General features: G+C 51.4%; 1 protein-coding gene across 1 annotated transcript in view; it reads right to left on the bottom strand.

Annotated features, from left to right (window-relative positions):
* Nucleotides 1-8429: 8429 nt before the first annotated feature.
* Nucleotides 8430-25461, bottom strand: part of HDGF (heparin binding growth factor) — a 30858-nt gene continuing 13826 nt past the window's right edge. The window contains exons 2-6 of the mRNA XM_077841706.1: nucleotides 13732-13808; nucleotides 12390-12528; nucleotides 9678-9860; nucleotides 9095-9312; nucleotides 8430-8711 (exon numbers count right to left, since the gene is read on the bottom strand). Of these exons, the coding sequence (XP_077697832.1) occupies nucleotides 8705-8711; nucleotides 9095-9312; nucleotides 9678-9860; nucleotides 12390-12528; nucleotides 13732-13808 (624 nt within the window). The 3' untranslated portion in view covers nucleotides 8430-8704. The remainder of the gene's footprint in view (nucleotides 8712-9094; nucleotides 9313-9677; nucleotides 9861-12389; nucleotides 12529-13731; nucleotides 13809-25461) is intronic.

Genomic DNA, 25461 nt, shown 5'->3' with positions numbered 1-25461 from the left:
GAGCCATCGTTTCAGAACATAGTTTCTATATACACCACGCGTGACCAATCTATAAAACCCATTCCATGTCACTAGCTCTCGAGCGCTCTAGAGCAGGGACTGTGTTTTCATATGTGCCTGTCCAGCACCTTGCACAACTAGGCCCACTGCCTGGGGCCTCTGGTGGGCGTGCTCGAATCGTACAACATTCACATGGATTTTTGTTCCATGCAGACCACCTTGCTGCACTCTGCAGCCACCCCCCGGAGCACATGGTTGCCTGGCACTGTAGTAGTCACAGCCCGGCCACTTTCCATTCTGGTCATTACTGTACATCGCTATGGGAGATGTGACTGTGCCATATGCTGGGAGCCTTAGGAATCAAGCCCAAAAGTCCATCTAGCCCAGTGTCCTGTCTTCCGACAGTGGCCAATGCCAGGTTCCCCAGAGGGACAGAACAGGTAATCATCAAGTGATCCATCCCCTGTCGCCCATTCCCAGCTACTGGCAAACAGCCATTGATGGACCGATCCTACATGAAGTTATCTAGTTCTCTTTTGAACCCTGTTCTAGTCTTGGCCTTCACAACATCCTCTGGCAAAGAGTTCCACGGGTTGTCTGTGCGTTGGGTGAAGAAATACTTCCTTTTGTTTGTTTTAAATCTGCTGCCTATTCATTTCATTGGGTGACCCCGAGTTCTTGTGTTAGAAGGAATAAACAACACTTCCTTCTTTACTTTCTCCACACCAGTCATGATTTTATAGACCTCTATCATATCCCGCCCGTCTCTTTTCCAAGCTGAAAAGTCCCAGTCTTATTAATCTCTCCTCATACGGAAGCTGTTCCATACCCCTAATAATTTTTGTTGCCCTTTTCTGAACCTTTTCCAATTCCAATTTAATTTTTTGAGATTCAGCCACCGCATCTGCACGCAGTATTCAAGATGTGGGCGTACCATGGATTAATATATTTTCTGCCCCTTTCTTAATGAGTCCCAACGTTCTGTTCGCTTTTTTGACTGCCGCTGCACAGTGAGTGGATGTTTTTAGAGAGGTATCTGCAATGACTCCAAGATCTCTTTCTTGAGTGGTAACAGCTAATTTAGACCCCATCATTTTGTATGTATAGTTGGGATGATGTTTTTCAATGTGCATTACTTTGCACTTATCAACACTGAATTTCATCTGCCATTTTGCTGCCCAGTCACCCACTTCTGAGAGATCCCTTTGTAGCTCTTCACAGTCTGCCTGGGTCTTAACTATCTTGGGTAGTTTTGTATCATCTGCAAATTTTGCCACCTCACCGTTTACCCCTTTTTCCAGACCATTTATGAATATGTGGAACAGGACTGGGCCCAGTACAGAGTCCTGGGGGACACCACTATTTACCTCTCTCCATTCTGAAAACTGACCATTTAGTCCTGCCCTTTGTTTCCTATCTTTTAACCAGCTACTGATGCATGAAAGGACCTTCCCTCTTCTCCCATGGCAGCTTCCTTTGCTGAAGAGCCTTTGCAGAGCGATCTTCCCAAAGGCTTTCTGACCTCATCTGCCCGCAACAGATGCAAGCAAGCACCAGGGATGATTGCACATGCTCAGAAGAGGCGCCAGGGGCATGCTGGGATGTGTAGTTTGCTGGCAGCTCTTGGCAATGCTCAGCTCGTCTCCATTTTCTATGGTGCCCCTGGGCTTTGCACGGCCCCGTGGGCTGAGACCTCTCCTCTGCACGCGGATGTGCTTGTAGCTCAGGGCACGTTCTCTAAGCAGAGAGGTGGCACTTCCAAGGCCTCCAGCTCCCCCTGGCCTGCTGTAGCTCAAACTCTGGGGCAGGGCGGGGGACCTGCAGGCGCGAGCCGGGATATTTCTTAGCAGCATCGCTGTGCTTGGGGCTTTTCACAAACAGAGAAGGTGGCCCAGGCCCACGTCCCCCTGCAGCGTAGAATCTAAGCCCATCCAGGCTGTAGGCACCGTGCCCCAGGTAACAGGGGCAGGAAAGTGGGGGTGATCGTCCTGGTCTTATGATGTATTATTTGCACTGTGGTGGCAGCCAGAGGCCCTGACTGAGATTGTGGCCCCATTGTGCCCCGACACCACCGGCAGGGGCAGCGAGATTTAGAGAGAGATTAAATGACTTGCCCACAGCGGTACCAGGCGTTGAAAGCCGCTCTCCTGCGTGCCAGGCAAGTGCCTTAGCCGTAACCCCCCCCCCCCCCCCGCAGCCGGCTTTTCACCTCGCTCTCAAAGTGGCTCACAAAAGAGGGCTAAAAGTCACCCTCCCCCTTTACAGATGGGAAAACCAAGGCACAGAGTGGGGAAAGCAATTTGCCCAAGAGGACAGAGTGAATCGAGGGGAGTAGGTAGGTCGCTGTCACAGGCAGGCATAGCCCATGCGGCAGGGTGCTAATCTGGGATTTGGAAGACTCAGATCAATCACACACACTGTGTGTGTCCTTGAAGTTACTTAAACCCAGATTTGCTAAAAAGGTAACTAAGACCCACCAACCTATTAGAATTCTTTGAGGGTGTTAATAAGCATGTGGACCAGGGGGATCCCGTGGATAGAGTGGACTTGGACTTTCAGAAAGCCTTTGACAAGATCCCTCACCAAAGGCTCTTCAGCAAAGGAAGCTGTCATGGGAGAAGAGGGAAGGTCCTCTCCTGGCTCAGTGACTGGTTAAAAGACAGGAAACAAAGGGCAGGAATAAATGGTCAGTTTTCACAATGGAGAGAGTTAAAAAGAGGGGGGGCCCGCCTAGGGGTCTGTACTGGGACCAGTGCTGTTCAACATATTCATAAATGAACTTGAAAAGGGGGTAAACAGAGAGGTGGCAAAGCTTGCAGACTATACCAAATGACTCAGGATAGTTAAGTCCAAAGCAGACTGCAAAGAGCTACAAAGAGATCTCACGAAACCGGGTGACATACTGGCAGATGTAATTCCAGGCTGCTAAGTGCGAAGTAATGCACATTGCAATGTATCCTTCTAACTGTACACACAAAATGAAGAGGTCTAAATTAGCGGCTACTGCTCAAGACAGAGCTCTTGGAGTCACCGTGGACAGTTCTCTGAAAACATCCACTCAAGGCGCAGCGGCCGGCAAAATAGCCGACAGAATGGTAGGAACGATTAGGGAAAAGGGATAGAAAATAAGACAAGAAGTCTGTTCTCAGGTAGCTGCCTACATTTCTTTAAAAATCTGGTTCTGAGCCTCTTTGGCCTTCAGATCCCCATCTGCACAAGGGGGAATACCAGCACTGCCCTGCTTCACCAGGGGTTGTGAGGATCAATACATTAAAGATTGCGAGGTGCTAATTAATGGAAGCCAGCTAAATCACTTGGATCAGAGAGTAGGTAGACGCCATAGGGAAGCCGTAGGCAGAGAAGTACGTACTATGGCCCACTGAAAGTCAAAGCCATGGAGCCTCAAAACAACCAACAATAAACAGCCACTCATAATAATCAACATTTTTATTGTCCTAGAGAATTGAAATAGTCTACATTTTTCTGTGTTTTTTTTATTCTCTGTACTATTCCAAAGCTAAATTCAACAATAGTGTTCATCACAGCCTCAGAAAGAACCAAGGCAGGGTTGTTTGTCTTTTATTTTCCTCCGTATGTTACAAATCGGAATACGATTACAGCACAGAGAGAAAGACGGGAGAGCGAGACAGAGAAAAAGAGGAGACACCTGGGCTCAGGGACAGGTAAAAACACGAGTTTAAAAATAAGCCAGACTACAAAAAAAAAAAGAAAATCATTCGCTAAACCAATTACTTTTCCAGCTATTCATCATGGTTTCATATTTAAGAACTTTTTTTTAATATATATATATATTTTTTTTTTTGGTAAAAATGCCATCCTATTTTATTTTTTTCCTTTTTAAAAAATATTTTGATAAATATTCCCCAGAATCCTTCTTGAATTTCCTTTCGGATCCGTGACCACAAGCCACGCTGGGAAAAAAAAAAAAAAAAGAACAAACCTTCCATGCGTATATCCACAACGGGTGCTGAATGAATGCGTCTTACATCCCCCTGGAGACCTGGACTCAGGTCGCCACTTGGACCACAAGTGAGTTCTAGTTCCCATTATTTTATAGGCACGTCCCCTGGGCTCAAACTGGCGGCCCCTGAGGTTAGCGCCCTGATTCTCAGTCATGCTCAGGTTGGCCGTTTGGAGCCTTAATATAGGTGGAACTGGCTCTCTGAGAATCCCACACCAGGGCGGGGAGTTGGTGTAAGGCGGCAGATCAGGGATGTGACCAAAGCATACCGTGCACTGGCTAGTCTCTGCTTCCCAGGGCCCTTTAAGGGACATGGGGAGCAGAGCATAAGCTAGAGCACCCCCAAGGCTGCTCTAATTTAAAACTGCAGGCTGGGCAGGGTTTCTGCACGCCCATGGATCACAGGAGGCCTGATTTGCCATTGCCCTGTGCCTTCTGCGGTATGCTTTGGTATTGATTCACAGCCACTGGTGTATGTAAGCACACAAGGTGCTGGGTGAAGGGTAATCGGGGCTAGAGACCATAAAGAAGCTCTAAAGCAACTCTCCCCCACCATCCCAAACACAACCCCTGCTCCGAACACAGGAACAGAGCAATCAAGAATCAAGCCAGTGTCTTCCTCTGAGATTTCAGCCCTAGACTTGGTCTCTGGCTACCCCATTTAGGAGTCCGGCAGAGACCCTGAGGGCACTAAGACTGTCATGCTTTGAGGTGCGCCCCCTGTCTGGTGAGGGCTGGAAGCGCCACAGAGGCAGCACACCCCCAGTTCCTTGTGGGTGGACACCCCCATTCCTGTCCTCGCTTCCTGGGATGGTGGGTCTGGGAGCCCTGGAGGAGCAGCACACACAGCTTCTAGCAAAGGGAGCACCCCCAAAATGGCAGCATTGATGGGTTCCCCTTGGCCAACAGGAGCTGCTGGAATGTGGGGCTTTTGGAGAAAGGGGGTCTCCTTTAAGGGAGACTCCTCCTCACACAGATGTCTCCTAGAAAGACTCTGCCCAACAATAGCCCACCTCCTGCCGTTGCCCAGCAGAATGCTAAAATGCACCTCCCAAAAAAGTCCTGCAAAATCAGAGGGACAATCTTCCAGCTGTCTCTGTGGAACAGCAGCTGCCCTGCTAGTTCCTGGCACTGAGATCTGCAAACGCCTGGTACTCAGCTCTCCACCGGTCTGCCCGCCGGACAATCCTTGACACCAGAGCAAAGCAAGTGGGTGGCATCAGTATCATTTTGCACCCGTGTAAACGGCTGCACAGGGCGCTGGACAACCAGGCCCATTAGACAGGCAAAAAACTGGGCTAGAGGCAATGCACAGTCCGCCCCTGTTGCCATTCATGTCAAATGGAAAAACCTGCGGCTGAAATCAAGGCTGAAATCCAGAGCTCAAATAACCCAAAACCACCCTGCTGGGAGACCTCCTGATCTGTGACCATGCAGGATCTACATGGAACCCCAGGCCCTGTGGCTGCCTAGCCACGCCAAGACACTAGATTCGGAATGAAAACTACTTTCAACCCAGAGCTTTGTTCCGCCTCTGGGCAACAGTCAGCAGCAACGTGCCAGCAAATCAGCGCTTTATATCCTCCAAGGTTTTGCTACTTCGTCCTTCCACGTGATGGTCAAGAATATAGCTGGTGACGGGTGGGAGGGCCAGTAAGGAGGGGACATTTTTCCCCCATTGCCTCAAAAAAAAAGTAATGTTTTTGAATTTTTTCAACTATAGAAATTTTCCCCGTTTTTTAAAATAAATTTGGTCAACATTTAAATCTTTGTCAAAATGGCAGCAAAAGTTTCACAAGTCAGGCAAGAATTGTGTCAAAATTTCATCATTCCAACAAGAATTGTGTCACAATTTTAAACTCCTGCAGGAATTCTGACCAGCTCTGGTCACGAAAGTTTCAGAAATATCACGTGGGTGGCAGCCAGCTGTATCAAAGCCCTCATCTCATTGAGCAACTCTTTGGGTGTATCCTTTGCTTCCCTTAAAAGATTGAACCAGACTGGCAAACCCAGGCATCCGAGTTCTAGGAAGGTCGCTAACTGCACCCTGATGTCCATTGGGTGGGTTGGGGGGGGGGGGAGGGGGTTGGTAAAAATCTTCTAAATAGCTGCTTGAAATACAGGTAAAATTGCATGCAATTAGTCAGCATTTTCCTAATTTTTTTCCCCTCCTGGTTGATAAATTCTGGCAATCTTGTGCCCATCAGCAGTGTAAGAAAACACCCAGATAAAACAGGTTTCACAGTAACAGCCATGTTAATCTGTATTCGCAAAAAGAAAAGGAGTACTTGTGGCACCTTAGAGACTAACTAATGCTCAAATAAATTGGTTAGTCTCTAAGGTGCCACAAATATTCCTTTTCTTTTTCCAGATAAAACACAGCAACATGCAGAAATCTGTCTAGCCCAACTGGCCACAATATCACCGATCAGACCAAACCAGGACTAGCAGCAATCACAGATCTCCGCTAATTCCAAACCATCACGTGGAGGCTAGAGGCGTTAAAACACTTTAGCGATTCAGTTAAAAACAATAATTAAAAAAAAACCTATTGAAATAAAGTAAGAGGTGTTCCTATAGCAGAGTGCACACTTCATGGATTTCTGTGGGTTCACTCATTACCTTCCCCAATAGGAAGAGAGGGCAGAGTGTGCAGCAAATCAAGGGATTTCTGATCAGCTGAACAATTTGGGGGCAAGAGTTTGTGAGCTGTTGTCAAAAGAGTTCAGATCTGCTTGTAGCTTCCGCTGAAATCTACAGAATGGCACCAGGGACACAGACTGTCCGGATTCTTGGGATCACAGACAGGATGGAAACGGCGGATAAAACTTGTAGGTGTAGAGGGCAATCCTCACCACTGCCTTTGAAATTCTGAAAATGAATTTAGTGCTGGGTGAAAGGGACAGCCTTGTGACTGGAGGGACAGCCCTTGGCCTCTTGATTCATAAGCTTGGGCCGCACACATCACTCTACAACGCTTCCCCAGAGGGAAGAGTGGCTCACTCGGGCATTGGCTTCTCTGGCAGTCTCAGCAATTTAGGGGCAAATGGTGACGGTTTTCAGACACATCTGCCCACTGGTCCAAGAGCAGTCAATCATCACATGAAGGCCACAAAACGGCGCAACCATCGTCCATTGCACTGCATCCAAAATGGGGCCCCAGAGACAAAGAACTTCACAGCCTATCAGTAATCTCCTGTCTGAGTCTGAAAGTTTTTTCCATCAAAACTGGGTTTTGTCGGAAAATTGGGTTTGCAACTAAATGAAATATTTTTTAAAAAAAATTGTTTTGCCGCAGAAATTTTGAATGTTTGGGTTTTTTTGGCTGAAAAACCAAATGCGCAAAAACTGATATATGTTGATTTGGAAATGCTGCCACAGTGCATCATGGGAATCTCCCAAGATGCACCATGGCCAGGGGCTCCCAGGATGAACTGGTTCTTCTCTCCAAGAAGGGAAACTCTGGTGCATCATGGGAGATGTACTCTGTCCAGGGAGTCTGACCTGAACTACAACTCCCATGAGCCACTGCAACAGCATTTCCCAGTTGACTTTTTTTAGTTTTTGGCCAAATGTTTTTTGTATTGAAATTCCTGCCAAAAAAATCTACATTTTCCACGGAGGTTAAAAAAAAAAAAATTAAAATTCAGCCAACTCTATCCCCGAGCCATCCAATCCCATCCTGCGCCAGCTCAGCCAATCAACCCGCTGAAAGATGACCTGGTAAGACGGAGGTGCACTTCCTGTAGTCAGCCTAGGATGGCAGCAAGGCTGGTGTCTTATGATGCCTTGAGAAAGTGGGCACCAACTGCAGAGCATCGCTTGCCACCGAGTTTGGGGGGAGACCTTGCAAGGAACGCGACCTATCTAAGCCTGTCTGATGGACAGCGGCTATGGAAAACAGCAGCTGGAGCAAAGCGGGACATCACGCCCCTAGTCCTGTTTAAAGGGACTCGTGCCCATTAACAACGCAGGACGCATAAGCCAATGGTGAATCCCATTTATGGAGCAGGGAATGCACAGTTAGGTCAGGGATCTCTGTGGTGCATCCTCACAAGAGCAAGATTCCCAAATCTGATTGGTGCATCTCCCTCTGCTATTGCTCTTCTGGGACTCAGAACTGGAAACAGACCAATGGGCCACGATTCGCATTTACACGAAGGCCCTCTGACATTGCTCTGGCCACACAAAGGGTCCTTTGTGCGCACTTTAAGGCCCTTTTAACGTGGCACATGCAGCATCAAGGGGCCTTCGTGTAAATGAGAATAAGGCCCAGTTCATCTAAATTTCATCAAAGAAACCCCTCAAAAACAAAACGGAACTATCCAGCAATTCTTGAAGGAGACAGACTCCAACTCTGCCCCTCCTCCCCGGAGATCACCTGACTTTAAACCCTCGCGCAAGCACCACTGAAGAGAAAGCAAGTTGTAGGAAGTGATAGGAAACATTTTAAAAAGGCATGAATCGCTTTTATTTCAAATCAACTGATCAGCGCCCCCTAGAAATCACTATTACAAGCATGCGCCCTGCTACGGGTGGGCGGAGGGGAGGGAGGGAGGGGGGAGAGACGGGATGGTTCGTGTTACTGGTTTCTTTTTATTTCTTTTTTTCCCGAATTGCAGACACGATGAGCCGATGAGGAACGAAACTGTTTAGCACCCAGGGAACCCAGCGGGAAAGGAACAGCCCAGACGATCAGCTCAGCTTGGGAAGGCCGGCCAGCTACAGACTGCGGGAGTGGAGAAGGAACAGGGAAGAACATTAGGGGCGATGAACGTTACGGTGACAGCAATCAGGATCGGGGCCACGTGGCGGAGGATAATGGGGCGGGGGAGGGGCCGTGCACCTGCAATCAGATCCCGCCTGGAGCTCTCCCATCCAAGGATTAACCAAGCCTGGCCCGTTTAACCCCAGCAGAAGGGCTGAAGCGTTGTGACGCTTCCCATCCTCCCCTGTTTCTTACGTCCCCTTCCCCCTGAAACGGACAGGCAAAGTCCTGCTAATTTCCACGTGACCTGCACCAGACCCTTAGGGCCTGATGCTGTGATGGGAACCTAGCCTCCCTCTTCTGTAGGGGCGACATGCCAGACCCCACCCTCCTCCAGTCCCTACCTCTCCTTGTGATCTCTGATTTCCTCCATGGCAGCTTTCTCCTTCCCCTCTGGCTTGGCCTCTCTCGCGTCCGGGACTCCAGCGGGGTCACTGTTCTTCTCCTTCTCCCCTTCGGGGGGGCTGGGCTTCTGTTTCTCTCCCTCCTTGGGGGCGTCTTCGTTCTCTACTTTCTTCTCCCCTTCCTGGCCCTCCGCCTCTTTGGCGCGTTTAGGGGAGTCCTGCCAATGGGAAGGGGTCAACTGGGACCGACGATGGGGCCACCCCCTCCCTGCCCGGGTGTTGAGAGAGGTCCGGAGCTGGCTAATGCTCCTCTGGGCTAGGCCCTTGCCTGCAGGCACAGATACCCCCACAGAGTGGTGGTGGGGTTGGGGGGGGGTCCTCTGATCTTTTCTCAGAGCCCAGCCCCAATCCTCCAACCTCCATCTCAGGGACCAACCCTGTTCCCCAGTCTCAGGGACGGGCCCCGATCTTTATCCCTGGGCTCTGAGTTCCAGACAGCACTGTCACCATGCCCTGGTCTGTCTCCGATCTACAGCCCACTCCGTCCCTGGGCAGCTCGCTGGGGGCCTCCCCCCCCGGCTACCTCCAAGGCATCTTCCGCTTTCCTCTTGATCCCAGCCTTCTCGTTCTTCTCCTTGGTTTGCTCGTCGATCACCAGCTTGCCCTCTTCGTCACTGCTGCCCTCCGCGTTGCCTTTCTTCTCACCGTCGCCCTCCAGCTCCTGCTCGGGCTCAGCACCCTCTGGGCAGCTCTTCTTCTGGGTCGGCTGCAGGAGGACACAGGGATGGCAGGGGAAGGGAGGGAGGATAAACCGACCGACGGAGGAAGATGGAAGGGGGGACACAGTTATTGCAAGGTGGTAGGAAGACCGGTGCCCTGTCTCTGCCCCTCACCCCTGACAGCTGCTCCCCAGTGCCAGCTGCTATTCAAGGTCAGGGATGGTTCTACACAGCCTATTTCTTCCCCCACGACTCAAAAATTAACCATTTCTATTCCTGGCAAGCATCTTAACACGTACCCTTGGAGATGCACAGACCGGTCAGCCACCAGTCGTGGCCCAGCGTCCCCCTCTCTGTGCCTCAGTTTCCCCCTTGCAGGGAAATAGGAATAGGAGGGGGTCTCCTACCCAGTGACCACCTCCTCTCCACAACTATGTTTCTATAGCACCTTGCTGCAGGTGGACTCCAAGCACTGTGCAGCCGTGGCCAAATGACACACAGAGAGCTGAAGCCACTTCTGGGGTGGAGCGTGACAACGGCTCGTGGGAGAGGAAGCAGAAAAGTTTAAATGGCAGGGGGCATTTAGGGAGGCAGGACTGAGTTTGCAGATTTTTGACCAGGTCTCGGGCAAGCACCTCCAACGCCTATGAAAAGATGGGTCTTGAATGATCATAAGTCCTTGCTTTTAGCCATCTTCCAGAATATGGCACCTCCCAGAAGCAAAGCAAAGCAAAGCACCCTCTGGGTTACTGCCTCCCAGAGAAGTGCTCCCCTCTGAATGCCCCAACCCCACTTGCCGAGTACCTAGACATTTCTTGGAGGTCTCCCATCCACAGCCCAGCCCTCGCTTAGCTAATAAGACCTGAGAGCATCGCAGCAGGGCTGCTGCAGGCTACCAGAGAAATATTTTAGATGAGATTGCAAAGCAGAGCTGCTTTGATCCCAGCATGTTCTGCAGCCTGTGGAGAAAACCCACCCCTGAAACGTCAGTGCAGTGGGTTCACTCACTGATTCAAGTTATGAAAGACACACCCGGCTTGAAACCTGCACCTCCCCCCTTTGCACCTTAAGAAGCTTTTACTCTTGGCAGGGTAAAGAGGGCAGGCAGCATGAACCCATGGCTCAAGCATTGGACTAGGGCTCAAGGGATCTTGGTTATATTCCCAGATCTACCACTGGGGGATCTCAAGCAAATCCCCCCTGGCCTCAGTCTTCTTTCCCACACTTTGCTCCTGTGGTGTATTCAGACTGTGTTGGACATACTGCTCCTCCCACCTGATATCGGTTAAGAACATAAGAACGGCACTACTGGGTCAGACCAAGGGTCCATCTAGCCCAGTGTCCTGTCTTCCGACAGTGGCCCGTGCCAGGTGCCCCAGAGGGAATGAACAGAACAGGGAATCAACACGTGATCCATCCCCTGTCGTCCACTCCCAGCTTCTGGGGTTGGGGTCTCCAGTACTGTCATAATGATCATCATTAACGGACAATTAAAACAGATCAGTCCTGGAACTTGGAGCAGATCAAAGTTTTCCTATAGAGATTCCACCCCCGACTCCAAGGTGGCTTTTCGACAAAACCAAAAATCTTGTGAAAAACTTCCACTTTTGTCAACACAATAATCATCATAATATGGCTTGTCACTGAAAAACGGAAAGCCAACATTTTTCGATTTTAAACCAGAACATTTTCAGTTTGGGGGATTTTGGCTTTTCAACAGTTTTAGTCTAAAATTTTTCATCGGGGGCAGGGGAGGGGAGAGAAATAATTTCCTCGCTATCTTCATTTACCCCCATCCCGCTCCCCTACCCCATCTATAAGGGGCTGAAGGAATAAGGCTCTCGTTAACTTCAACCAACTTTGGATCAGGGCAGGAGGGATTGAGATTAGCTTTCCTGTCCTATCCCCATTTTACAGACAGAGAAACTGAGGCACAAAGAGGGGCAGTAACTCATTAAGATCACCCAGCAAACTGGGGCACAGCTGGGAATAGATTCCAGGAGTCCTGATTCCCAGCACCTCCTGCTCTAAACTTTCAACCCCACTCTCCTCCCAGAGCCAGGGACAGAATCCAGGCGTCCTGACTTCCAGCCCCATACTTACCCACATGACTAAATTCCCTCTCTCCCTTGACGATTACCTTCTTTAGGAGAGCGGTATCTTGATCTCATGCCTGAAAAGATCACTGGGTTGGCGTCTCTTAACCCCTTCAAACTGCCCCTGCTCACCTTCCCCAAAACCCCGACTTAGTATGTAGGACCTGTCCCTCCAGTGCCTGGCCCCAGCAACTACAACAACCTGCGACTGGCGCACACGGGGACAAATCTCTACTTCGCTCCAGTGGAAGATGCTTGGGTTTTTGCTGGCAAAGGTCCTGGGTTCGATCCCTGCTGAAAGCCACAATGCCGGTTTGGATTTGGCCACAGCTTTCGTGTATAACAAAGGAGACCAGAGTGGAGTCGCTACGGGTGGAATTACCCTCTGGGCAAGGGATGCGCAGGCCTCTGCCTGAGGACGAGCTCTGCCCTACGTGAATCAGCCGGTGGCCAGCAGAGAGGTTTAATCGGCAGACACACCTGATACCCAGAGGCTTTGACGGTCGGGTTGTTCTCGATCTCCCACAAGCCTTCACTGAACCCTTTCCGTTTGTTGGGCTTCCCGAACTTCTCCTTGCACTCTTCGTAGGGGAAGAGGTCTTTGGGACCCAGGAACGCCCTGCATGGTGGAAAAGGGAAGAAGCAGTAATAACAGACCATGAGCAATACGCCTCCACTGCACCCCCTAGCTGAGGATTGCTAAGCAAGCGTGCCAGCCGCGACCTGTCTGGGAGGCAGGGTCCGATGGTGAAACTGAGGCACGAGGCATGGAAGTAACTTGGGGATTTCAAAGGCATCTGAGGGAGAGAAACACCCAACTCCTGCAGAAAGCCAGCTGGTCCCTTAGGACCTTCGTAAATCCCAGCTCTGATTTCCTGGACCTGCCTTATCGAAGTTTTTTTGTCGGTGAATTCAATATTGGGGCTTAGGAAAAACAGCAACCCTCCGTGGTTTCAACAGAACTCTGCATGGGGGGAGTGGGGTGTCTCTTGAAACGTCTCCATGATCCAGATCGTGGATGTTTCTTCAGCTTCCCCTGCCCCCACCTGCCCAAATACAGCAAATCTGGATAAATTCCTAGCACCACAATGATCAAACCGTCCCCCCTGTGGCATTAAATACCTTGATGTGACCCCACCCAGGGACGGAGCTGGGAAAGGCTGCTCCTTGGTTGGAGGCAGACAGGCAAACGCTGGTCAGGGGGATATTAATATTTCTATTATTATTATTTGCATTGCAGTAGCTCCTAGGAGCCCTAGCCACAGACCAAGAGCCCATGGTGCTAGGTGCTGTACGAACACATGGTCCTTGCCCCGAGGAGCTTACAATGAGAATATCTTGGTCTATTTCGTTCATCTTATTTTTAGTGCCAGTCTGTCGGAGGAGGGAAGCTCCCCCCGACAGAGGACAGCTTTGGTTACACCACAGGTAAGGGGAAAGGCGCCAACAGAAACCATTTTCTCTCTGCTGTCATTTCATGCTAGGCCTCCCCTCTTGTCTTGCTCCCATGCCCCTTCCTCATCACTATCTCCCCTCTGCCCCGAGGGGGACTGACCAGGAGGAAGGCTGTCCCGGCGACGGACACACCTCATGTCACAAGCGCACGGCGGGGTCTTGCTGGAAAGAGACCGGGTGCCCTTTGATAGCTCTGCTGAGATTTGAACCCAAGACCCTACCCTTGGCCAACTCATGCATTTGCCTGAACACTGCTCACTTGATTCTGATAGACACCCGCATCTCGCTCCCCCAACATGCACACATTCCCCTGCCCTTACACGCACGTGTGTTCCCCCACCCGCCCCCATTTTAAAATCTCACTCACGTTTCATGGGTCCCGAAGAAGAAGACTTGGTATTTATTGGAGGAGGATTTGACGGCGGATTCTGGCATCTCGTCGATCTGTTCAGGGGACACAAATCATGGGGTGAGAACAGAGAACAAACAGCCCCTATGCCGCAACCCAAAGCCATGCTAAACAGACCCAGCTCGCCCCCCGCAACTGTTCTCACCCAAGAGTTACACACAAAACTCAAGCCTGGTTTGTTTAGGTGCCAGTGCACCCCAATCTTTACACGGCGCATTCGAGCCTCAGCCGGGCACAACAATGCTCAGGGATGAATTGAGAACAAAGGCCAGGGAGCTCAGCAACCCCTGATCTCCAAAGTTCTCCAGGAAAGAAGATGGAAATATCTGGGACATGTGTTAGAGGCCAATCGAAAGCATCCCTCCATCCTTCAGCAAAGGTCAATGTATGAGCTTTAACAAGCCAAATCTCCCATGTTTGTACAAAACCTGGGGCCGGTTTTGTTCAATATCTTCATAAATGATCTGGAGGATGGTGTGGATTGCACTCTCAGCAAATTTGCGGATGATACTAAACTGGGAGGAGTGGTAGATACGCTGGAGGGGAGGGATAGGATACAGAAGGACCTAGACAAATTGGAGGATTGGGCCAAAAGAAATCTGATGAGGTTCAATAAGGATAAGTGCAGGGTCCTGCACTTAGGATGGAAGAATCCAATGCACCGCTACAGACTAGGGACCGAATGGCTAGGCAGCAGTTCTGCGGAAAAGGACCTAGGGGTGACAGTGAACGAGAAGCTGGATATGAGTCAGCAGTGTGCCCTTGTTGCCAAGAAGGCCAATGGCATTTTGGGATGTATAAGCAGGGCATAGCGAGCAGATCGAGGGACGTGATCGTTCCCCTCTATTCAACATTGGTGAGGCCTCATCTGGAGTACTGTGTCCAGTTTTGGGCCCCACACTACAAGAAGGATGTGGATAAATTGGAGAGAGTCCAGCGGAGGGCAACAAAAATTATTAGGGGTCTAGAACACTCAATGGTAGCAGATGACAGAACGAGGAGTAATGATCTCAAGTTGCAGTGGGGGAGGTTTAGATTGGATATTAGGAAAAACTTTTTCACTAAGAGGGTGGTGAAACACTGGAATGCGTTACCTAGGGAGGTGGTAGAATCTCCTTCCTTAGAGGTTTTTAAGGTCAGGCTTGACAAAGCCCTGGCTGGGATGATTTAACTGGGAATTGGTCCTGCTTCGAGCAGGGGGTTGGACTAGATGACCTTCAGGGGTCCCTTCCAACCCTGATATTCTATGATTCTATGATTCTATGAGCGCCATGCTCTTCCAGAGCACCATTCATTGGCAGATCTCAAAGTGCTTCACAAAGGAAGGTCAGTGTCGTTAACCCCATTTTAAAGATGGGGAAACCGAGGCTCAGAGCGGGGAAGTGACCTGCCCAAGGTCACCCAACAGACAGAGCCGGGATATAGAGATTGTGCAAAGAGTGGCCCAGGACAGACAGGCACGTGCAGCCTCGTGGATGCGCTAAGCGACGTCTCATGGCGTGGGCTTGGAAATGTTTCTCGGAAATGAATCATTTACTGACAGACACACACAAACACACAGGGAAAAAGCAAATAAGGTGTTTAAGACATAGTATCCAACTAGTTGCAGGGCTAGATGAGGAATGAAAACATTTATTTGCAAATTAAATTATTGACCAATTGGCAGGGGAGGTGCTGGAGGGGATGAGAATCTTAACGTAATACTGGCAGGGAATATTATTTCGCGTGCTCTGAGCCGAGGGCCAGGTTAGCAGAAAGGAGCTAGCCTCACCAGTCTGGTCTCGGGTCGCACACAGATCAGGGCATAGGCGGAGATCAGGGCCAGACATGGTTCATGCAGCACAGAGCTCCAGTCTAGATAAACGAAGGATTTATTACCTCCACTTTACAGAATGGAAACTGAGGCACAGGGTAGAACCAGGGATTAAAGCCAGCTCTCCAGCCCAGTGCCTTCCCCACACACCCACCCTTTCTCCCAGGGGGCTCTTAACCAGGCTTCCTCTGCCCAGCGTGAAGGGGGGAATTTTACATCCTGAGGCCTGGGCTATATACACCAGCCATCCCAGAATGCACTGCCCCACCCGCTGCTGGTGCTTCTTTGCATGCGTGTTGCTCAGGTGGTCTGTCCTTGCTGCGGCATCATGGGATAGCTACCCAGGGCTCCCCCTGACCCCCCCCCCCACACACACACACGGCAGGGACTGGCTCTTGTTTTGTACATGCACCGATCCCGGCTGAGCCGGTTGAGCACCGGCGAAACATTACTGGAATTATTAACCATTTTCCCAGAATGCACAAGTCAGGTGTCATGGTTGGGACCAGTACAGCTGCACCCAGACAGGTGACTTGTGGCGGGGCTGGGACCCAAAGCTGCCCCGTCAGCACAACTTCCCCATGCGAGTCGTCCTCAGCCAGAGCAGTGCGAGGGTACGTTGTTGCACCCACAGCATGGACGGGACCTGCACGCTGGTTTTATACCAACATTATTTATTAACTTGCTCTGTGGCCCATGGCACCAGGCGCTGTACAAACACAGAATAAAAGGACAGTCCCTGCCCCACAGCATTTCCAACCATTCTATGTCCCTGGGCACAGTGGATGGGGTAAATCTGGCTGGCAGCTATAACTTTGAAGCATAGCTCTGATCCCTGGGCGGGCAGTGGCCCCCAGCTTCACAGAACATTCACCCTGCAGATATTAATATATTGACCCTTGCAAATAGGGGCATGATCCTCTACCACCCTCGCACGGCCATTCAAGTGCAAAGCTGGGGGCCAAAACGCAACCAAACCCCCAAGGATCTGGCCTGGCGTGAACGTCTCCAGCAGGCAGGGAGTAGCAATGAAATACAGGCAGAGAACCCAGCAGGCATAGGCCGGGTGTGCAAATAACCTCCCTAGCGGTCATGAATATTTTACTCCAACTTCTGCTGGACATCACAAGCTCTCAGGCAGCCAGTTAACTCCTTGCTACTAAATTATTCCCGCCACAGAAATAGCCCCCCTCTTGCTAAAACCTTCCTTTTCCTGCTCTCCCCCACCCTGCTCCAAACCCAGCCTTTGCAACCAGTGACACCACAGGGCACGGCCCCAAAGACCGAGAGATGATTTAGGATTGGTTGTTTTCCTAGCCAACCGTAAGCTCTTGTCTAGACTGGCTCAGACATATTTAGCTCAGCAAATTTGCGGGCCCGCGCTAGGGCCGTGTGCTAAAAGGAATGTCGGTTTCAGAGAATCTGGGGACGGTTGTAACAAAGCAGAAAAAAAACACACCCACCCACAGATCAGATCCAATCAGGGCAGGGCTGGGACGGGGAAGGGGAAATTTCCAACAATCAGAGTTGCTTTTTCCTCCCGTACAATTGAGTTGGGCCTGCTCGTATTTTCCGTCTTTTTATTCTCATGGGGGGGGCATGATCTGAAACCATGGTTCTCAACCACGGGTACGCGTACCCCTGGGGATACGCAGAGGTCTTCCAGGGGGTACATCAACTCCTCTAGATCTTTGCCTAGTTTTACAAGGGGCTACATGAAAAGCCCTAGTGAAGTCAGTACCAACTAAAATTTCATACAGACAATGACTTCTTTAGACTGCTCTGTGTGCAATGCGCTGAAATGTAAGCATACTATTTATATTCCAGTTGATTTATTTTATTATTACATGGTGAAAATAAGGAAATCAGCTACTTCTCAGTAACAATGAGCTGTGACCCTGCTGTATTTTTAGGTCTGATTTTGTAAGCAAGTCGTTTTTAAGTGAGGTGAAACCTGGGGGTACGTAAGACAAATCAGACTCCTGAAAGGGGGACAGTCGTCTGGAAAGGTTGAGAGCCACTGCTGTGAAACATTCATAGATCTCCAAAACAAGAACAGGAGTACTTGTGGCACCTTAGAGAACATGTGTATATAAAATCGTCCTACTGTATTTTCCACTGCATGCATCCGATGAAGTGGGCTGTAGCCCACGAAAGCTTATGCTCAAATAAATGGGTTAGTCTCTAAGGTGCCACAAGTCCTCCTGTTCTTTTTGTGGATACAGACTAACACGGCTGCTACTCTGAAACCATACATAGATCTGTGGGTTGGGAGGCTGGGGGGTGGAGGTAGACCAAGGATCCATGGACCTAGAGTGGCAGAGGGCCCACGGACTTGGTGTAACTCTAAAAACAGTGGAGTTGGCTCGCTGGGGTGGAGTCCATTAGCACGGAGGAGCCAGACAGAGCATGGGATCTGCAGCAACCTACACCTCGCAACAAGCTTTGGAATTCTTCACCCAGCCCTCTACCCAGGTCCAGGTGCCGTAGGCAGGGAGCATCTTTTGGGTTTGTGTTTGCATAGTGTGTAATACCAGGGAGCCCTGACCATGGCCCTAGCTGGTACTGCAATACACCCGGTTATTTCTCCATTTTCCATGATTCTTCAGAACTGGTCCCCACGCAGTGACAGGGTCAAAACGTTTTAAAACTATTCTCATGTGACATTTTAGATCTTTGCAAAAATCCTGCCCAACGGGGTTTGCACTGACGTAGGGGGCTTGGCGGGTGGGTAGGAAAATAAGCAAGGGGAGGGAACAGACTGAATAGCTTTGATTCCAAGAAAACATCGCAGTTATCTTCTTTACACCAAGGCTCAAGCTAGGAGTCAAGGCCCCTTTTCCAAATCACTGTCTCATGGCAGCACCAGATCCGAGCATTTCGGAGGCCTCGAGAGACGGTCGTTTCCACAGCAAACATTCAAAATAGTTCTAGAAGTAGTGCTGGCACCCAGGGAAAACCAGGCTGGGCAGAAAACAACATGCAAGACCCAAAGCATCCCCCCCATCCCCCTTGTTTCATAAATTGCCCTTCCCAGCAGCAGCTGGTCTAGGGAACACGACACCGTGACACAGAGAAATTCCTCAGCCGCCACACACCTTCCCTGCATGGGGTGTCTAACTTCAACCACAGCATTAAAATTCTCCATAGCAGGCTTGGATAACAATGCAGCTTTTCCACTCGGCTGGTGATCAAAGGCTGCCTGCGGGATGTCTGGGGTGGGGTGGGGGGAGCTAGGGGGTGGGAGGTCATATCCCGGGGCCCCGTGCATGCAGGGAATAGAAAGCCCCTTGCCTAAAAAGCAATAATCACCTCCAATTTCTGTCCTCCTCCACTCCCTTGGTTTAGAAAGTAGGCAGGCGTGGGGGAAGGGGGTCAGCTGTAATTGGATCGGCTAAAAACCATCTACAAAGGCGAGGGGCTTGGGCTGTGGTTGGAGAAGGGGGGGGAGGCTGGGAATCAGGACTCCTGGGTTCTAATCCCAGTCCTGGGAGGGAAGCGGGGTCCAGGGAGTTAGAGCAAAAGGCCCTGGGCGTCAGACCTCCCGAAAGCTCTGCTGCTGACTTGCACCGTGGCTTTCATCGAGTCACTCGCTCCACTCTCTGTGCCTCAGTTTCCCCATCTACGACATGGGGAATGGGCTGTTTATAAAGAGCGCTGAGATCTGTGTAAGTGCAAATACCCCAAACATCCCCTGGTCTTGGGCCTGCACCCCCCCCCCCCAATTTACATTCCCCCCCCAGCCCCCTCCACACACACCCCCAACCCCCCCTACAACCCCTATATACACACACACACACCCAACTCCATCCCCCTCCCACATAACCCGGCCCCCCAGGTGACCACACACCAGCTCCCCGCACTGTCACACCAGCTCTATCCCCTCCCCCACAGACGCTCACAACGTCTCACACTACCCCTCCCCCATGCATGCTTGCAGCAGCCCCTCCCCCTTACACACACCGTTCCCCTCCCCCTCTGTGAGCAGATCCCCTCCTGTTGTGCACACACACGCCCCCCACCACTCTCACAATGCATCCCTCCATTGCCCCACTATCACACCAGAACCTGCATGAGCACACACCCCCCATTGTATGCCACCCTGTGCTCCTCCCCCTGGCTCTCTGGCCTGTCCGATAACTGGCTCCCTGCAATGCCCCGCCACCCACTGCCAGGCCTGATAGAGACGACAGAAAGGAAACCACAACCTCCCGGCCAGACCCGATCCCCTGCCCCCAGCCACGCTCTCTGTCCTCCCCCCACCTCACACACACACCCTGCTCCTGGGAATCATCGCAGGCCAGGGACAGACAGGAAAAGAAAGTTTCACCAACAGGGAAACCCGCAGGTGCCCAAATCAACAGTGCAACGGGCGAGTCACCGACATGTGGCCCCATACAACTTGGGTGGAGAGCGCTGGGAGAACTGAAGGAACAGGGGGAGGGTGTCTGCCAGAACGGAGGCACAGACCCCAGCTGCAGAATTCAGGTGTTGGTGTTCTCCATGCCCACCAAGGGGAGTTTGGAAATGGAGGTTTCAGGATGGACCCATCTCTATTATTAGAGAGCAGCTCACAGGCCTCCCAGATATAGGAAGAGAACCGAGGAGTCCTGCTCCCCCAGCACCCTGCTCTGATCAATAGACGACACTCCCCTCCCAAATCTGGGAATAGAACCCAGGAGTCCTGGCTTCTCTTCCCCATGCTCTGATTTCTAGACCACATTCCTGACAGAGTGCTGGGAAGTGAAGTCAGGCATCCAGGAGGAAACCAAACAGAAGCAACATTACACAGATCAAAGCTAAAAAACAAAGCAGCTCTCAGGAAAAGAGACAAACGGGATGGGGACGGGGGGCAGGGGGGAGAGCATGGATGGTGCAGTGCAGGCCCCCACATCCTTCCCCTGGATGGGGAGCTGCTCCCTACACCTGCCTTGGGTTTTATTCTAGAATCAGAGCAACGTGGGGCTGGAAGGGCCACAAGAGAGCATCAGGGCCAGCCCCCTGCGCTGAGGCAGGGCCAAGTAAATCTAGACCATCCCTGACAGGGCGTTGTCCAGCCTGTTCTGAAAAACCTCCAACGATGGGGATTCCACGACCTACCCTGGACGCCTGTTCCAGAGCTCAACCCCCCATAAGGGGAAAGTTTTTCCCAATATCAAATCCAAGTCTCCCTTGCTGCAGATTCACCCTGTTATGCCTGGTCCTGCCTCCAGTGGCCAGGGGGAACAACTGACCCCTGTCCCCGTCCCCTCCTTCCTCTGCTTTTCCCAGGGCTAAACATTCCGGCTGCTACAGCTGTGGCTTATGATCTCATTGCCACCAGCGGCTCTGCCCCACTGTTTGATTCGGGGCGGGGGGGGGAATATCCCCCTTTGGGAAACAAACCAGCAAAGCTCCAGCCCTTCTGCACCCCATGCGCTCCTCCCTTTCCCGAGTCGTGTTATTCTGCAGGCAGGGGTCACGATAATGTCCCCTTTGCAAAGCAAATCAGCTCTGTGCCCCTCCCTTGCCCACCCACACAGAGGGCACCTCCAGCCTCTTGGCAAGCAGGTAACAGGGCTGGAGGGCCAGGCTGGGTCAGCCCCTAGGCCGAAACTAAGCTGTTAACCCTGAACCCCACCCTAAGGGCTATGCTGTCAGGGCAGCACCTGCGGTGAGTCCACGAGGCTTCGCCCAGCTTGATGGAAGAGATAGCAATAGAACCCAGGCGTCCTGCCTCTCAGCTCCCTGCCCTAATCTCTAGTCCCCATCCCCAGCTAGTGCTGCGAACTGAACCCAGGAGTTCTCGCTCTCAACCTCCCCCCACGCTAAGAACTAGACACCCCTCACTCCCTTCTTGGAGCTGGGCCTAGAACCCAGGATGCCTTCTTCCCAGTCCCTTGCTCTAGGCGCAGAACAGCCGCTCCCTTCTCCCACCCAAGGACTTGGCTACATGTGAGAGTTAATTCGCAATAAAGCAGGGTGTGAATGCAGAGGAGATTAACTACTCCCAATTACTGCGTGCATGGGCAGCACATCAAGTGGAATTCGGAATCAGGTGCTTTGATTCTGGAATTGGAGCATCTGCACTGTGAGTTAATCGGGAATATTCAGGGGCCATTGCTGATGGCTCTGGCTGGAAGGATCAAGGCCAGGCCAGAATCTCCTGCCTATTCACCCCTTGTCTTTTGAATCTCTTTGTTTAAAAAGGAAAAGAAAATCGCAAGCTCCCCGACTTTCATCTTCACAGTGTCAGGGCTGGCTGTGGACCCTCCCACCGCACCAGAGCCGGGCCAGGTGTGAGGGGCTCTCCCCGGGGAGCCAGGAACACAAGCTGCACCTGCCTTTACTGATGAAGACGCCTGGCCACACAATACCACAGGCAAGGAGGAGGGGGGGAAAAAACCCTGAATCGCTCCTCCCCCTATGCAGAAGCTAGCAAGTGGGCTAGGATGGAGAACAGAGACCTCTGTCTGTGCCCAAAGCAGGCACGCCCCGGCAAGGTCAGTTTCCCATGCGCCCTACTCTCTGCCAGCACATGCCTCAGCCCGAATCCAGTGGGCAAAATGGGCCTTCAGAGCTTTGGCCTCTTTGCTAAAGGACTACTGCCAACTGGGGTGGAGGTTTTCCGTGATCTTTTCCAGCCTGTTGGCCCGCCCAGCCTCCTGCCCCACCGGCTGCAGCCAAAGGCATCTAACCGCAGGAACGGGCAGTGATGGCCCAGCCTGTCAGTCCCTGGGAGATCTGTCCTAACGCCAGGCAGCCAGCGACTGGCTAGGAGGGTTCCTAACTCCGGCTGGGGGCAAAGGAAATTCAGGTTTTGACCAAAGGATCTTTTTTTTTTTGGCAGGACGCTTTCATTTCTGGCTGAAAAACCCCAAACAGCGAAATAGTTCCATTTGGTAAACTGCCGCAGTGCCTTCTGGGAGTTGTAGTTCGGTTGGTTCCTGTCCCAATTTTCCAAGATGGGCCTGGCTCTCTAGCCAGACTACACCTCCTATGAGGCCTTGGGACTTAAATTACAGAATGGCTGTTCTTGCTTGGGGCTCAGCTACAGGTAAAGGCCCAGACCTTCCAATGGCATGAATCAGCAGAGGGGAGTAAGGCTGCGCCAGTTCACACCAGCTCAGGTTACGGCTCCAAGTCTGGATCCATCATTCCCTGGAGGATGTTTATACCTAGTTCAGGTCTCATTAACAAAGCCTGTTTCTTGCATAGCCATTTCATCGGTAGATCTCAAAGCACTCAACAGTCTTTAGTGTGGTTTGTCCTCCTAACAACCCTGTGAGATGGGGAAACCCCGCCTTGTGCACATGGGAAACTGAGGCACAGATAGTCTAAATGACTTGCCCAAGGTCACATAACAAGTCCATGGCACTGCAGGGAATTGAACCTGGATCTTCCCACGCCTTAGGCCAGTGCCCCAAGCACTGGACCATCTTTCCTCTCTAGTCGTCCCCTTCTCCCTCATCCTCCTCCCAAAGACAGCCAGTTAAAGCTTACAGCAGATGCTGTTATTTCAGCAAATAAAAATCATACACACACGCCACCCATGTGTGAATAAAAGCAAAAAGTCACTCTCTGGAAGCTTTTTATAGTTTCTAGAAATAGCTCCAAGTTTCAGCCAGAACTAATTCAGACAAAATGTCCAGAGAAAGCCACCAAGGAGGGCCGCAAGAAAGTCTGTGAGAGGGGTCAGTTTCCTACGACTCTGGTGGGACCTCAGAGGAACCAGAGCTTGTTCTTGGGTAGAAAGGTGCTGGAATCAAAAACACCTACCCCTGGGAGCCAGACTCCTGGGCTCTGCCGCTGACTCACAACATGATTTTGGGCAAGTCACATGCCCATTTTACAGATGAGGAAACTGAGGCACGGGGCGGCATCAGACCTACCTAAATCACAGAGCTGCTGGGGGGGAAGTTAGTTAAGGTTTGAAAAGGGGGTTCAGTAATCCTTGGTAGGAAGTCTGCAAAGGCACATCACAATATTCGGGCACATTTTAATATCATATACACAGTAGATTACGTCTAAGGTAACAGATTCTTTATTGGACAAGTGCAGAGCGAACAACAGTGCTAGACAGCGCGTTAAAGATTAGCCAAGGTGCTTTGCAGGGTGAAGCAGGGCTGCTATTTTGTGACCTGGGGAGGCGATCCTGGCTCCGCTCTGGTGGTAGAACTCTCCGCTCCCACCCCAGTATTTAAAAAAAGCCCCTGATGCCAAAGCCAAAGCTCCTCCAAAGCCAAGGGAGCATTGGGGAGACCCAGACTCTTGGCAGCTGTTTGCTAACAAGAGTTACAAATCAATCAATAGGGACTTCAGTCAGGGGGAACCCAAAGTACAGTGTGTTCTGAACGGGCAAAGTGCTCACGTCTAGGAAAACCTAAGGGCCAGATCTGAACAATTCCCGGCGTGGGAATGGCCAGACTGACGATGGATTGGATCGGGAGTCTACCCAGCGCAGTCTCCGGTCACTCTCAAGGCAGAGGGACAGTGGGGTCCAGTGGGCAGCACACCGGACTGGGACACAGGGGTTCTATGCCTAACGTGGGGCTGGCTTTTCAAATGCTCCGTGCCCAAAACGGAGGGGTGAATTTTCAAAAGAGCTCGGCTCCTGTTCTCCAGAGCTCCTTGGAAATCAGGCCATGACATCGCTCCATGCCTCAGTTTCCCCATCTATGAATGGATAATAATCCTTTCTTTCACCCATCCTTTGTTTAGCCTGTGAGCTTTTCAGGGCAGGGACTGTCTCTCCCTGGGTGCATGGGCAACACCTGGCACAATGACTCCTGATCTCAGCTGGTGGCTGCTTTAATACATACAAACCACAGAGAGGATGGGGGTCGGCTCATGGAGGCACTGCGTTCACCACACAGGCTGCTCTACAGCCCTTAATTCCATGCACATATCAACACCTTGACTTTACCCTCCTGGGCTGGTGAAACAGGGAGGTCGGTATCATCATCCTTGTTTAACAGATAGGGAAACTGAGGCACAGAGCAGGAGAAGGACCAGTCTTGGCTCTTGCAAAGCTTGGACAAGAACTCACTGATTTCCAGCTCCCAGTCTTCTGTTCTGGCCATTTTTATTATTACAGCACTGCCTAGCGGTGCCAGCAGTGTAGGGCCTCTCTAGACCCGTACGCCTCATCGCTCCGTGTGGCAGGAACTCAGCTGCAACATGGCCCCCTGCCCTAGTGCGCAGGCTGGAGCTCAGCTCCCCCTGGCGTGCTGTGGGACCTTGGCTACCTGGCTCTCGTTCTGGGAAAGGATGGTCAGGTCGCCTCCCATCTACTCCTTGCTCCCGTTGCTGGGAGAGGACGCGCCAAAGCTGCAGGATCACGAAATATACCTGCCCAGTGACTGTAACCGCAGCCGGGGAAGCTGTTAGCCCGCAACAGACAGGAAGCAACAGGGTTTTCGATTTCAGGCTGCTTGATGCCCCCCTGACCCCCCTGCCTCCCAGCCACCTAGAAAATCATGGAAACCCAAGTCATTTCACACGGATTCTGCGCCCCTGGGTGTGGGGTGGGGAGGTTGGCTCCAGCGACACCCTGGACTGCGCCTTCTTGTTTTGATCTGTTCCCCAGGTGGATCTTGAGCCTGCAGCGACCCAGCCCAAGAGTCTTAGCACCCTTGCCGTGCCTGCGGGTACCAGATAACCAGGGCCAGAAGGAGGCCAGATGCATATAAGGAGTCACATGATGGGGACGCACTGGCTACTGTCTAGAAGTGAGGCCCCAGCTTCCTATTAACAGTAGCTGCAGAGGGTACAGCGTGGCCTAGTGGATAGAGTACTGGATCAGGAGACCTGGGTTCTATTCCCAGCAAGTCAACCCGCCTGGTGACTCAGTTTCCCCAGCTGGAAAATGAGACTAAACGACAGTGACCCCTTGG

This window comes from Eretmochelys imbricata, chromosome 24 (genome assembly GCF_965152235.1).
Source record: "Eretmochelys imbricata isolate rEreImb1 chromosome 24, rEreImb1.hap1, whole genome shotgun sequence".
Lineage (NCBI taxonomy): Eukaryota > Metazoa > Chordata > Testudines > Cheloniidae > Eretmochelys > Eretmochelys imbricata.
This window is presented reverse-complemented; position numbering and strand designations above follow the sequence as displayed.